Source organism: Oncorhynchus kisutch, linkage group LG8 (assembly GCF_002021735.2).
Source record: "Oncorhynchus kisutch isolate 150728-3 linkage group LG8, Okis_V2, whole genome shotgun sequence".
In the NCBI taxonomy this organism is placed as follows: domain Eukaryota; kingdom Metazoa; phylum Chordata; class Actinopteri; order Salmoniformes; family Salmonidae; genus Oncorhynchus; species Oncorhynchus kisutch.
The window spans coordinates 34,164,883-34,180,200 of record NC_034181.2 but is presented as its reverse complement, the minus strand read 5'-3'; the positions used below and the strand labels follow the sequence as shown (position 1 = coordinate 34,180,200).

The window sequence follows — 15,318 nt, the reverse complement described above, 5'->3', positions numbered from 1 at the left end:
GCCGACTCCTCCTGTAGCCTATTGTCGCAACTTCAGGAGAGTAATGGCAGAATCTGCGAAAGCCAGCAGGAGCGGGAGGAGAATAGTTGGGTCAGGTTACGTTTTTTTATTTTTTTTTATTCAGTTGATCTAGATCTTTGGCGCCCTCGAGGCATCAAATAGTAAGATTAAAGTAGCAGACACGCTCAATGCATACAGCTGATTTTATTAAAACACATAGGGTGTCTATAATTGGAAAAATACACATAAAAAATGTCGAGCAATCGATTGGTCAGAAGACCAGTCAACCCCAAAAAAGAAATTGTCGGGGAGAGCCGTAATGAGAATAGAAAGTTTTTTTTGTGAAGGTTTTTCAGAACTTTTGTGAAACATCACAGGACAGTAGAAAAATAGATGGCAGCTAGAAAACTAAACTGGATCGTGTTTAGAGATATATGGGAGGGGTTGAGGGTACCAGAAGGCTGGGACTAAAAACAAACAAAAGAAAACCAATGGAAAATATACTGTCAGTGAAATGTATGTAGTATGTATAAGCTGGAAGTATTTTTGTCCATTAGCGTACTCCAATTAGGGGAGGGGTGGTAGGGTTAGGGGAAAATAATAAAGGAAACTACATCAAATAAAATAAATATCACAAGGTCTGGACAGTTAGTGAAGGATAGATGACCTTATGTCCTCAGATCACTGCATTTAACCCCCTCATTAACCAATCATTTGATTGGCAATGTGCCATTCCTTTCCCTGTGTTTAATGGTACTCAGTGTGTCAGAAAAGTGGTGTGTGGCAAAGCTATGCAGGCAGCTCCTCGTCACAACACCCACATCCAATAAGAGTTTAGCACCCACTTGTGGTAGCTGGTTTCCACTGCACGGAGTATAAAAACAAGGTGTTCCTAATGTTTGGTATATGGTATATGCTTGGTATACTCAGTGTATTTACTGTGATCATAATCTTTTATTTTACCTTTATTTAACCAGGTAGGCCAGCTGAGAACAAGTTCTCATTTACAACTGCGACCTGGCCAAGATAAAGCAAAGCAGTGCGACAAATACAACAGAGTTACACAAACATAGTCAATAGAGAAATCAATGTACAGTGTGTGCAAATGTAGAAGATTAGGGAGGTAAAGGCAATAAATAGGCCATAGAGGCGAAATAATTATAATTTAGCATTAACACTGGAGTGAAAGATGTGCAGATGATGATGTGCAAGTAGAGATACTGGGGTGCAAAAGAGCAAAAAGTTAAATAACAATATGGGGCTGAGATAGTTGGGTGTGCTATTTACAGATTGTCTGTGTACAGGTACAGTGATCGGTAAACTGTCCGGCTGCCATGCAGTAGCAATTGAGCCTGGGAACGAGGTTACTGTGATCATAGTTCCTGTTTCCCCTAAGATAGCCGTCTGCGTCATCTATAGTCTAATGCTTTTACTTTCGTTTTAAAAGGTAGACTCAGCAAAATCACTTTGCCATGAGCAGCACCGCAGATCATTGAGATGAGCGAGATGGAAGATTTTGCTCTCACACACCCTACGCATGTGCAAGGGTTCACTTCACGTGGTAGACAGGGCACTAAAACAGCGGATGAGTGTCGCGCTTCAACACTCTTGGTCAATTTCTGCAACAACTAACTACGCAGTTTACTTTCTGCATCTACGTCATATCGCCGAGTCTACCTCTTAAATAGGCTATTCAATGGGATATACATTTAACACTGTAATAAATGACAGTCAAAGTACACAAAAAGACAGCGTAAGTTTCAATGGCAATAAGCTTTTTATTTAAACATTAAGGCAGTGTTTTTTTATTTTCATTGTTACACTGCTATCCACAAAGCTTGCTGGTGGGCATGTAGAATTAAACAGTGCGAATAGTTTTTCTGTAAATACCAACCTTGCAGCAAGCCACATAAATATTTACATCTTTTCAGTTCTATATACAATCCTTGCTATTATACAGTGGGTTATAATAATAAAAAAAGAAATCATTATGCACAATATGGTTGAACATTTGTCAATGCCATCTCTCCCGCCCACCCTTGTACAATACAGGGATCGTATAGGCCATTCGACTAATTCGTTTATCGTTCGTCTTGAATGATTATTTTCATTACAAATGAAAGGCTAACTTCTAGCACGGAGAGTGACATGACAGTAATCAAAGCAAGCAGTGTAAAGAACAAACAGAAACCAGAGGGGAAAAACATAAATCCTTAAAATACACATCAGTACATTTCAAACTGATTCTTCTAGTTTCCTCTGCTATTTATTTAGCTAAAATGTAGATATGGTTCTGTCTTCCTATCATGTCAAAATGTACTGTCACTTTGCTCTCCCAACGACTTCATGAATAGTAAATTGATATACAAGTAGAGAGGCCAAAACTGTTTTATTGGGCCCAGTTAAAAACGTCTAATTTGACCTCCACCTTGACTGACTAGATGTAAAACATGACCAGTTGAGGTAGCCAGGGTAAGAAGCGGTACATTATCCAGTGAAGATGAAGGGGGAGGAGAGCACAGGCAGTCCAACAACTGTTACACATGTTCATGACTAACAAGTCTCCATCATGACTAACTCAACCCGCTCTCAACTAGTGGACCGGACAGGACAACACACCGCAGTCGCCCTCAACAACAGTCACACTGAGAATAGCTGTGCGTCTCTTGCTTCAACACTCAATACAAGCCATGAACACTGTCATATACCACATCAACAACAAAGAGATGGCCTTTAAAAATGGGTACAAATTTAAAATCACACATGGTAAATGAACACCAACTGTTGGACTTTTAAACCTCCTCTGAATCAGGATCATGACAGAATGTGTGACAGTTAAGAGCTAAGGCTGTGACAGATTTAGAAAAAAAAATCAAAAGAGGGACGTTTCATCTGCTCTTGGTTTCAACATTTCCCTGCATGGACACGTATAACCCTGGCATGAAGAAAAATGATAGGAAAAAATGAAAAAGAAAATTGTGCGTCACTTGGTAACTTCAGTACTGGATTATGTCAAATAAATGGCACTTAACACTAGAAATATCTTAGAACTGTACAAACTCAGGTCTCGATAAGAAGGTGCATCTGGCCTGGCGTAAGGCAGAGCTCCTCTTCCTCTAGACAGTAAAAGATCAGAGGTCAGACTGTCACAACAGGCAGCCCCTAGAGACATTAGGAGTTTCCTCCAAGAGACAGGCTTCCAGCAGGCCAGCTGGGGCTCACACTACAGCCACAGCCAGCACCGCCATGGACCAAGAGGCATAGAAACATTGATGGCTTTCATTTGTCACCTCTTTAATGCAAGCAAATTCCAACTCTGATGCTGGGAAAATTGCCCTAAAGCAGCTTTAAGGTTGGTCTCCACCCACTCAAAGCGGACTAGGTAATGTTTCACTAGAACTGTGATTGTCGCTGGAGTTTGGGAGCACTAAAGAATGTTGGTGGCAAGACCAAATGAAATAGATGTTTAAAGGAGGACGCCTCCACAGTAGGACTCTACACTCGTCTTCTCCAGTCCATTCTCGCCTGCCCGAAACAGATTCCTAAAAATGCCGTTGTGAACAAATTGACAACTAAGTGCTTAACATCCAAAAACATTCTCAACAAACACAGATGTGGTTGATATAAAAACAGTGAGAAAGTGTCACTTGTCTCTTCGTGCCGTCCATCACACCCACAGACCGCTCTCTCTATTGGATGTCTGGAGACCATAATGCCACCACCGTCCTCCAGTAACATTTCAAATGTATGATGACATCAGCAATGGACAGCATGTATACCCTGTAAACCCCCGAAGATAGATCATTGAAAATAAGAGATAAACTGACACCATCAAAACATTCACGATCAAAAGTACTAAAAGGTCTCAGCTCACTTTCAAACACAGGACTGGACTGACTGGATTTAAAAAGGAGAAAATAAAATAAAGACATTGTTTTCCTGTGTTGGTTTTCTCCTCCTGTCCATCATCTGATGCATTCTAACAGTAGTAGAAATGCACAGGCCGTCTGAACTTAGTGTCCACAGTACTGTACAATAGATGGCATGCCTGGCTACATGCCTGTCCGCCTGCCCTCCGCACAGTGAAATGACCCAGTGTAGGAAGACCACTTCCCTAGCAGACCTTTCCAAACAGAACTCTGTGTGGTTCACACCCTGTCCAAGGGGTCACTGGCGCAGAGCGAGAGAGACAGAGAGAGAGAGAGAGAGAGAGACAGACACTTCTGTGCTGATGCATGTCCACTAAGGTTGGGTTTGCTGGTCAGAGGAGGCAGCAGGCTTCTCCAAGCTGAAGATCCAGGTTGAATCCCTGTTTAGAGCCCTGACATGGCCGAACAGAGCAGGCTTCCTGTACAAGCAGAGGACACATCCATCCTTGACCAGGGCAAGTGAATCACTCCGCGGGCCAAATGAAAACACATGAGCATCAGATTATGGGGCCGTACCAAGTCCCTTCCACAGACCGTAGAAGACACTAGAACAGTATACAAACAAGCGCATGAGTTGATGTGTTCGTATCAATAAGGCCAGTAAGAGGGGGAAAAATGAAGTTCAAAAAACAAGTGATTTGTCCTTTAGAGTAGTCCTGGAGTGACTGCATACACTGAAACACTAACACACGGAGCAGCAGTGTTTCAGCACACCCCCATCGGTGCTTGTGATCGTCAGTCAGCTGTGTGAGATGGGAGGCCCAGAGGTCAGGTCCTGTCGTACTCCCTTGCTGGGTGGAGATGGAGCTGTAGAGTGGAATGGTGTGTGTGTGTGTGTGTGTGTGTCACGTGTGTGCCTGCAGCAGCAGTGGAGGTGGTTAGTTGGCGGGTGCTGTTCTGTTCCATGGCAGGGTCTCTCACTCACTGTCAGACAGGGTCTCATACTGAGAACACAGCAGGGGCTTGGGCTCCTCCTCCCAGGACCGGCCCTGACCCTGAGCCCCTATCTGTCCAGAGGGGGTGGGGGAGGGGTTTGACACCGGCATGCCACTTGGGAAACGCATGGTCAGGGGGTTACACGGGAAGGGTGTTGCACCTGCAAGAGGAAGAACAGCAACAATAAATCCTTGAGTACTGACCATGATGCCATAGGCAGCAGAATACGGTTTAAAGGTGATGGGTTTCCTGTCTTTGATACAGTTGAATATGAGCAGTGAGAGATGAGATGTTGATAGAGGTGAGGGGCAGTGAGAGATGAGATGTTGATAGAGCTGAGGTGCAGTGAGAGATGAGATGTTGATAGAGCTGAGGTGCAGTGAGAGATGAGATGTTGATAGAGGTGAGGTGCAGTGAGAGATGAGATGTTGATAGAGGTGAGGAGCAGTGAGAGATGAGATGTTGATAGAGGTGAGGTGCAGTGAGAGATGAGATGTTGATAGAGGTGAGGAGCAGTGAGAGATGAGATGTTGATAGAGGTGAGGGGCAGTGAGAGATGAGAGGCAGTGAGAGATGAGATGTTGATAGAGGTGAGGAGCAGTGAGAGATGAGATGTTGACAGAGGTGAGGGGCAGTGAGAGATGAGGCAGTGAGAGATGAGATGTTGATAGAGGTGAGGTGCAGTGAGATATGAGATGTTGATAGAAGGTGAGAGGTGCAGTGAGATATGAGATGTTGATAGAGGTGAGAGGGGCAGTGAGATATGAGATGTTGATAGAGGTGAGAGGGGCAGTGAGATATGAGATGTTGATAGGAGGTGAGAGGTGCCGTGAGATATGAGATGTTGATAGGAGGTGAGAGGTGCCGTGAGATATGAGATGTTGATAGGAGGTGAGAGGTGCCGTGAGATATGAGATGTTGATAGGAGGTGAGAGGTGCCGTGAGATATGAGATGTTGATAGGAGGTGAGAGGTGCCGTGAGATATGAGATGTTGATAGAGGTGAGAGGGGCAGTGAGATATGAGATGTTGATAGAGGTGAGAGGTGCAGTGAGAGATGAGATGTTGATAGAGGTGAGGTGCAGTGAGAGATGAGATGTTGATAGAGGTGAGGAGCAGTGAGAGATGAGATGTTGATAGAGGTGAGGTGCAGTGAGAGATGAGATGTTGATAGAGGTGAGGAGCAGTGAGAGATGAGATGTTGATAGAGGTGAGGGGCAGTGAGAGATGAGAGGCAGTGAGAGATGAGATGTTGATAGAGGTGAGGAGCAGTGAGAGATGAGATGTTGACAGAGGTGAGGGGCAGTGAGAGATGAGGCAGTGAGAGATGAGATGTTGATAGAGGTGAGGTGCAGTGAGATATGAGATGTTGATAGAAGGTGAGAGGTGCAGTGAGATATGAGATGTTGATAGAGGTGAGAGGGGCAGTGAGATATGAGATGTTGATAGAGGTGAGAGGGGCAGTGAGATATGAGATGTTGATAGGAGGTGAGAGGTGCCGTGAGATATGAGATGTTGATAGGAGGTGAGAGGTGCCGTGAGATATGAGATGTTGATAGGAGGTGAGAGGTGCCGTGAGATATGAGATGTTGATAGGAGGTGAGAGGTGCCGTGAGATATGAGATGTTGATAGGAGGTGAGAGGTGCCGTGAGATATGAGATGTTGATAGAGGTGAGAGGGGCAGTGAGATATGAGATGTTGATAGAGGTGAGAGGTGCAGTGAGATATGAGATGTTGATAGAGGTGAGAGGGGCAGTGAGAGATCAGATGTTGATAGAGGTGAGGGGCATTGGGGGGGGGGGCCGCAGTACCTGTGGAGGAGGGCCGGTCCTCCCAGACACGGTTGGTGACGGGCGTGCGGCGGTTGGCATCCCCCTCAGAGTGGACAGAGGACACAGAGGAGGGTCTCTCCCCCCCTGACAGGCCCGGCCCGGGGGATTTGGCCTTCCGCCCGTTAGAACGCCCGCTGCCCTTTGGTTTCCCCCCACCTACACAAAAAGAGACAGAAAACACAACGCAGCCCTGTGGTTTAGTGGCCAGTTCTATTCACATTTATCTACCATACATCTGAAGTTAAAATTGTGAGAAACTAGTCTAGCAAAGCTGAAAGAATTAATAATTCACTTGATTTGTTACACATACAGTACTGTTTCATAATGGAAATACTGAGCGCTCTGAACACCAGTACATACAATCCACCCAACAGCCCTGCGACTTGGATTGGAGGCTTATGACAGAGGGAGATTTACGAGGTAATATCACACCTTGCAGTGAGTAAGAGTCCTCCGTCCGTCCATCAGCGGGGAGCATAGCGGTAGGCACACTGGCAACCATGGGGTTAATAGCATTGGAGGAGGGAGGACGCTCCTCGGCCTGTTCATCATACTTTCCCATCAGGGCCTTTCTGATAATGGCCTCCAGCCCTATGGTGTTACCGGACACCTCGGGAGCCGGGTGGCTGCGTATACTCACAGGTCCTGAGAGGCAGGAAGTGGCAGGGGGAAGTTAGAGAGGGCATTGAGTAGCGGGAGAGAGAGCGAAAGAGAAACATGGATAGAGGATATGGTCAAATAGAAGACAAATGGAAAAGGGCCAACATGAAAACGGAGGAGTAAGGGAGAGAAAAGGACGACAGGGACAAGAGAAAGCAAGAAAAGGGAGTGAGAGAAAGAGAGTGGAACAGCAGAGAGGGGAAGAAAAATCCAGTCAGCACATCCTCAGAGAGAGATGGAGAGAGACATGTTGGTTTGTGCTGACGCAGCTTTCAGTCTGTCAGTGGGCATTATGTAGGTTATGAGCCTCCAGAGGATAGCCACAGGAGAGAGAGGTGATGGACTCTAAATAACATCCAGCATGTAGCTCCTGCCCTCTCCAGTCTCCTGTGAGTAGCCATGTTGATGCACATGCTCTGGAGCCGCAGCCAAAAGCCTAGCTGTGTCAGCTAGGGGCTCATCAGGGGAACCTGGCCGTATGTATACCAACTGGAGGAGAACCTCTCTGCTGTACCATGCTGATCTATACCACAACAGAGTCATATAAACAGAACCTATCGCTAACCGTCTACCATGCCTAAATCACAGAAAAACTACTACTCTAAGCACATTATACAACATTGTGGTTGAGAGTAACAATAATCCACCACTCCCCACTAATATCCCACGATCATTTCTAGAAATGCTGTATCTTACCTGCAGTGGTAGAGGCAGGCATGTTGAAAATCTCTGTTCCTGGCTGACCAGGATCTGGATGTGGAAACAGTATATTTAGAGCATAGTCTCTCTGTCTATGACTACAGTATCAACAGTACCAATGCTGTATGCTGTCACTGTGGTGGTGGGACTCACTGAAGTCGGCGTCACTGCCGACCACGGTCATCTTCTTGATCATCTCCTGTTTCTTGGACTTGACGATGGCCGAAGTGCTCTCAGTGAGCTTGCTGAAGAAGGCTGGGGGCTGGGAGGTGCTGGGAGGGGAGCGAGAACCCATGCTGTGGGGAGATGACCACATCTAGTTAGCGTCCGGAGAACTACTGTACTACTGCTTCCTACACTACGGCTATTTCCCTCCTTTTTTAAAATATTTTTTTTTATCAAGAGTAGTCTAGAGAATGATTTATATCTGTGTGAGGAAGGGAGGTAGGGTGAAACCTTACCCTTGCTCGTTGGGGTAGGAGGCCCCTTGTGTCTCTGGCTCAGACATGGCTCCGGCAGGGGACACGGGCTCAATGCCGTCTGTAGACATATTGACAGGTGACACCTTGGGCTGAGGAGGGGACCTGGGAACACACACACACACACTAATGAGCCACTGTGGTCTGGCTGATTATGCAGTCATCTAAACAATATTCAATATCATTTAATGTCAGTAATATTTCGGTATGTGCATTTCCACATAGGATTAAACGTAGTACTTAACATGCGACACCCTTAGGAAGATACAGAGCTGTGCCATATACAGTATAAAGTCTGGGCAGTACCTGTCTCGGGCACGATCCCCGCCGGTTCCCTCTGGAGTGTAGCGAGGCCCCTGGCTGGGCTCCTGGGAGGCAGGTGGGGCCTGCGGGGCGCTGGGGGGCCGGGTCAGGTCCAGGACTGAGTTGCTATGGTAAGACTGCTGCATAGGGACCTGCTGCTGGGCCTGCTGGCTCTGCCGGGTGTAGTCCTTGGTGATCACCTCCTGTTCCCCACACACACATCACAGATACAGGTCAGACACAGCATCTCTCCTTCCGTCCTGTCTGCTTCTCATTCCTACAGACTTTAAGAAGAACTGTACGGTAAATGTAACAGTGATATGATATGTAAAATATATTCCTGTAGTTGTGTGGGGGCTTACACTGATGTGCTGGGCCAGGGTGACCACCCTCTGGCTGCCTTTGACCAGGGGGGACTGGGGCTGCTGGCCCGGGGACAGCCTCTCCTCAGAGGGAGGCCGGTACAGACCGTGCTGCTCCATGGGCATCATCTTCTGTTGAACTGAGGGGACAGGACAATACACACAGGGTGGTGCCCACAGCGCACACACACACACACATTAAGCAGCACCACCATGTAGACACAGAGGGGACAAAGAAGGTGAAAATTCAGTTTTCTGGGTCAGTTTGAAGAGGCAGCTTACAGGAAGACTCTAACTACAGTGTATTAGTATACCCTGTTTCTCAAGGTGAAAACTGACGAGAGCTTGTTGTAAAATGATAGAAAATATATATATTTTCTAAGTCCATTATGTGCACAGCATATGGTGTGCTCTATAAACATTGCATAAGTGACACATCTGCTGTGCATAAGAGCTCAACGATAGGTTTCCTGCTGCAGAAATCCTCAAAGTGTTGTCAGCCAGTGGCGTTGGATGTGTCAAGCTACTTCAGAACACTACGGACTTATTTAAATACTGAACTCTCCTCAAAGGAGAGAAGCATAAATCACTGACAAGCTTAGCGGTGACATAAAATGGCAACTCAATACTAGGAACGTGTTCTTAATGTTTTGTACACTCGGTGTGTGTGTGATATATATATATATATATATATATATGTGTGTGTATGATTATATATATATATATATATACACACACACCTCTCACAGCATGTTATACCACAACACTCATCTGGCCTCGACATGCACACACTTTCCCTATAGGCATGTCATAAATATTGATGTGGCACATAGCATTACAAATGGAAAAACAAGAAAACAATATTGCATTTATAATGATGGAAAAGCCGCATTGAGCGGTTTGCATGTGGAAAAATCAGAATAAATTACAGTGAGGCGTAATAAGGACATGCAGAGATTTGGGGGCCAGAAGCTGCTGCAGCACCCCCCCCTCCCCCAGGATCTTTTTATGGGTCTCTCCACCACCCGTTACGCCCTCTCCCTGCCCCCACCTCCACCCCCCTCCAGAGGATGATCAACGCTGTCTGGAGCCCCGGGGAGGCTGTCTGTCTGTCTGTCTGGTGGCTGGTGGGGCGTTATTCTCGTGATGCATCCTGGCAGGCTCGCCTGACCGTTTCCCACTACATTTCACACTGGTTTATATTGACACCGACTGACACACACAACCTCAGCTTTCTCTTTTGTCATTTAGGTAATCTAGCTAGCAATATATTCACCTTATTTCTGGAACATTTTGTGAGGTGAATATCTGTAAGGAAGGTGTCATTACTAACTATAAATCAAATACTTACAGAATTACTATACTCATCATAAACCTTCTCCTAACATTACATTGATAGATTGATAACAAGGCTACTTCATTTAGTTTTTAACATGGAACTCTTGAATACTACAGGTGAACTAAGATTGCAATATGAGAGGGGAGGGGTGCCACATGGTAACGACAGCCACATCCTCGATGAAAAGGAAATTAAAATAAGCAGCAATGAATGTTATGCTGAAATCTTCCAACCACTGAGCCATCTATGAATGATACCTTAAAGGGCATCTAGGATCTCTCTCTCTAAGGAAATACCAATTGGGTTCTTTGTACCATTTGTACCATAATAAATGGTCAACACATAGGTCTTTTAATAAAAACATATAGTCATTGAATAATTTGATTTATCCAGCTCGTAAGCTGCTTTCATCTCCTTAATATTATGTCTATGTAAGCTCCAGTTTAGACTGTTTCTTCTTCTCAATGTCAAAACGTGTTAAATAAGAATTAGATGGTCACGTTTGGATATATATATATTTTTTATAGTTCTCTACGTTACACAAAAAAATAGCATAGCGTAGAAAAGAACACAAAAAAATAAATGTCAAAAATAATTTGGACTGATTTGATAATGCCCAACCACCACAGCGTGCAATAGGCCACAGACGGACGAGGGGAGGGTCTGGGTGATGAGGGGACCCTGGGATCCAGAGCGTCTTACCATCACTGGCGCTGTTGGCCACGAGCGAGCCCGTCTCTGGCATCCCCGTTTCACAAGAAATTTGACGCATGATAATCGCGTTTATGAAGTTGGCCGCAGTCATGGTGGTCTTACCGAGTGATCGGAGCTCTTGTTCCTGAACGGACATCGGTTTGTTTTGAGTCTTTTCCCTACTAGGTGTGCCACTTTCTCCTCGGCCAGCAGCGTTATCCGACTGGGGGGGCAGCAGGTGAGGGGGTCGCCCTGAGTGGTGAGAGGCTGAAGAGCCCTGGGGGTAGGGGCTGGGGTAACCGCCTTGGTTAGGGCTGGCCAGCTGGGGGTCAGATTTGCTGGAGGATATAGAGGGCCCATGTTGGTCTTGGGTGTGTTTGGGAAGGCCTCCCCTACTCTTGCCCCCATCCCGGCCCATTTCCTTAGAGTCCATGCTTTGTTGGTAGGCGTAGCCTGGGTAGCGATTTGAGCCTGGCATGGACCTGTGAGAGGAAAACAAAATCACTAAAACAGTCAGTAAACATGCCAACCACAGATGAACCTCCACCACAGTCTGCACATATTATTTAGAAGGCACCTGCAGTAGGAGATACTTTGCCATTTATCCAACCATGTATGTCATGCATGTCACCAAGCAGGTTACCTTAGCACAGAGGGGTTGTTGTGGTCGCTGACAGGCAGACTCTTGCCCCCAGTGTTGTGCAGGACGCTGGGCCTCTGCTGGACACTGTCCTGGGTGCGAGGGGACACCGGGGAGTGCTGGTGGCCATAGCCAGAGTGGGAGGAGGGCCTGACACTACCACCTGAGCTGTGCTCTGTGCCTGAGGGAGTGAGGGTACAGATATATTACACACAGCACAGAGCTCATATCATCTCATAGAACAACAGCATAGACATCCAACACAGACCATGTGCAGTAAATGTACTACTATCATGGTAATAACATAATAGTGTAATAATTGAATAGCAGACAGACAGTGAGTGGGTCAATATCTTTACACACCTGGTCTCCAGATGGGGGCGTGTTCCACGTTGCCGTGAGAGATCCCCTTTTCTCTGTCCCTGTCCCGCTCTCTTTCCCGCTCTCGGTCTCTGTCCCGTTGTCTCTCGCGATCCCTCTCCCTCTCTCTCTCCTGTTCCCTGTCCCTCTCGCGGTCTCTCTCCCGCTCCCTCTCGCGGTCTCTCTCCCGGTCTCTCTCCCGCTCACGGTCAGCAGAGGATGGTGTGCCGTGCTGCTTGCTCATGTGTTGGGGCCCAACTACACAGCACAGGAGAGACACAAACAAAACACAGATGAGTCCGTCACACAGCATCACATTTAAGAACGCTGGCTGGTGTAGAGTCCAGTCCAGTACCTGGTGAGATGGGAGAGGAGGTGTATGGCTGGCTAGGGAAGGCTCCAGGGATGTAGGTGATGCGGTCCATGGGGGAGCCGGAAGACCCTGCAGAGGGAGGGACCAGGACAGGTAAGTGTGGCACCTGAGACAGATCGATGATCCCTGGGAACAAGAAGAAAGAACAACACTAGTCAAAACTATAGACTGCGCTACACTACACTGGTCCAGCTAGGCTACTTTCTGTGTGTGTGTGTGTGTGTGTGTGTGCGTTTGCACCATGACCAGAGTGAGGCTCACCGCGCGGGGCAGCAGAGTAGGGCAGTTGGAGGGGCTGGTCCCGTGGTGAGAGCCCCCTCAGCAGGTCTGAGCGCTGGGCAGCCATGGCGGCGGCTGCAGGCCACTGGTGCATCTGCTGGGAGGTGATGTAGTCGTTGAGCAGCGTCTGGCGGTTCTCCAGGGCTGCCGTGTCAGGGAAGCCCCGGATCAGGTAGGGGTAGGGGTGAGGGTAGCCAGGGTTAGGGGCCAGGTGACGAGGCAGGTAGTAGGCTGCTAAATGAGGAGGAAGACAAAGAGACCATATAAAGCCATATAGTCACGTACACCCTCCCCCCCAAACCACAACCCTCCAACAGACAAAAAAAGCAATTATTGAAGGAGTTCCTACGTAGAACTGTACAGTGGACACGAGAAGGGTCCAATCGTGTACTATGTACCTGGGTCGATGGGGATGCCCTGACGCAGGGCAGCAGGGTCAAAGGCCAGTGGGATCTGACCTCGGTACACGTCAGCCCCCAGACCCTGCAGCAGACGCTCGTACGACGCCAGGGATGCCTGTTGTTGGGCCTGTTGTTGGGCCTGTTGCTCGGCAACGCCCGACAGCGGTGACTTGCCGGAGCTCATCTCCCTAGGGGTGGGTGTGGACTTGCGCTCCTGAGGCTGATTCTTATTGGAGCCTGGACCACACAGAGGAGAGACGGGAGAGAGAAGGATGCTTCAGAACACAAACACGGTGGGCTTCACATGAGCTCTTTTCATTTCAACCATGCGTCACAATCAGTCCGGTATCGGTGTGTGACATACCCTCATGCTGCCGCTGGCCTGATTCTCTGGACAGCGGGGATCCTCTGTGAGAAGGCCCAGTGTAGGGAGCCCTCATGCCACCCTTGTGTTCCTCGTAGCCAACGGGGCTGTGGTGGGCCTTGCCACCCTGATCGCCCCCCATGGCCAGAGGCGAGGAGCGGGCCATGGAGCTGGCCGTGCTGACCACAGCGCTAGGCCGACCCTTAGGACCTTCCTCGTAGCGGCCCCGCTGCTCAGGCCCCCGCATCTCCAGGTGAGGGGGCATGCCGTAGTGAGAGCGTGGGGAGCTGGCGATGATGGAACGAACGTCATGCCCCTTCCTTAAGCCACCCTGCTCCTGCTTCATTGGAGCACCCTGAAAAAAAGGAAACACTGAATATCTCTACCAACAGGGACTTGTCTTGCTTTTATTTCCCTGAGGCACAGTGCATCTACAGTGTGGCGTTCCACTCACCTGTGCTATGATGCCATCTTTGCCAGCCTTGGCCATCATCATGCCTTCGGGCATCTGTCGGAGCTCCTCTCTGGGAATGAGGTGGATGGATCGGCCCCCCTCCTTCACGGTGGGCACCATGCCGTCTCGGCCCTTCATGGGGTCAGCCATCTGGCTAGGCCCTCGGGGCGGGGAGGCCTCTCTCTTCATCTGCTTGGGCTCTCGCCTCATGTAGCCATCCTGGGGTTCCAGGTGACGGGGGATACCTGGGGGGGAAGAGGAGGAGGAACACAAATGCACAGGAGTTCAAATTTGAAGTCAGACTGGAACTTTATTGACAATTAACTTCTCTTGAGCGATTGTTCAACTAGGCGATGCAGTGATTGTACAACAACCATGATGCAGTGACTGGGATAACACAGTGTATGGAATAATTACCCTGTGAAATGGAACCACGGATGTGGTGGGTCAGGTGTGGGCTGTCTCTCTCATGGGGCATGGCTCTACCCATCAGACCTGAAATATGTGCGGGAGTGAAGAAAGAGTAGCATTTTTTTCGTCCTTGTAGGACTCTAGGTCTATGTAAAGTACATGCTAGAGCTCTTAGAGGGTAGCGGACTCCTCAACTTACCCTCACAGTTGGCTGCAGACAGAGAGTCCCTCATGGGCAGCCCCCTGGAGATCCCTCCCTCCATGACATCATAGGGGCGCTTCAGCCCCAAGATCTCCCCAGGCTGGCCCCGGCCGTCTTCTTTAGGGTTCTGAGAGGGTAGGCCTGAGGAGAACATGCCACAAACAGTCAACAGGGCATTGAGAGGCGGTTTTAACTCTTCAAGACTAAAGGCGATGCCTCTGTTCCAGTTGTTACAGTATGTAAAAAGTTTGGGGCCACTTAGAAATGTCCTTGTTTTTGAAAGAAAAACACATTTTTGGTCCATAAAAATAACTTCAAATTGATCAGAAGGACTATTGTTGTGGGAAACGGATGATTTTCTATGGAATATCTACATAGGCGTACATAGGCCCATTATCAGCAACCATCACTCCTGTGTTCCAATGGCATGTTGTGTTAGCTAATCCAAGTTGATCATTTTAAAAGGCTAATTGATCATTAGAAAACTACAGCTGAAAACTGTTGTAATGATTAAAGAAGCAATAAACTATTTGGAGCATCAGCATTTGTGGGTTCGATTACAGGCTCAAAATGGCCAGACACAAAGATCTTTCTTCTGAAAC

The 15,318-nt window shown here is 47.7% G+C and overlaps 1 protein-coding gene across 1 annotated transcript in view; it reads right to left on the bottom strand.

Annotated features, from left to right (window-relative positions):
- Window positions 1-1,754: 1,754 nt before the first annotated feature.
- The window catches only part of LOC109895822 (nuclear receptor corepressor 2), a 125,384-nt gene continuing 111,820 nt past the window's right edge, over window positions 1,755-15,318 (bottom strand). The window contains exons 30-47 of the mRNA XM_031829429.1: window positions 14,714-14,857; window positions 14,521-14,598; window positions 14,104-14,348; window positions 13,650-14,004; window positions 13,283-13,522; window positions 12,867-13,115; window positions 12,588-12,674; window positions 12,236-12,490; window positions 11,876-12,053; window positions 11,040-11,714; window positions 9,201-9,399; window positions 8,842-9,041; window positions 8,518-8,640; window positions 8,210-8,352; window positions 8,054-8,107; window positions 7,130-7,342; window positions 6,677-6,853; window positions 1,755-5,025 (exon numbers count right to left, since the gene is read on the bottom strand). Of these exons, the coding sequence (XP_031685289.1) occupies window positions 4,847-5,025; window positions 6,677-6,853; window positions 7,130-7,342; window positions 8,054-8,107; window positions 8,210-8,352; window positions 8,518-8,640; window positions 8,842-9,041; window positions 9,201-9,399; window positions 11,040-11,714; window positions 11,876-12,053; window positions 12,236-12,490; window positions 12,588-12,674; window positions 12,867-13,115; window positions 13,283-13,522; window positions 13,650-14,004; window positions 14,104-14,348; window positions 14,521-14,598; window positions 14,714-14,857 (3,794 nt within the window). The 3' untranslated portion in view covers window positions 1,755-4,846. The remainder of the gene's footprint in view (window positions 5,026-6,676; window positions 6,854-7,129; window positions 7,343-8,053; window positions 8,108-8,209; window positions 8,353-8,517; window positions 8,641-8,841; window positions 9,042-9,200; window positions 9,400-11,039; window positions 11,715-11,875; window positions 12,054-12,235; window positions 12,491-12,587; window positions 12,675-12,866; window positions 13,116-13,282; window positions 13,523-13,649; window positions 14,005-14,103; window positions 14,349-14,520; window positions 14,599-14,713; window positions 14,858-15,318) is intronic.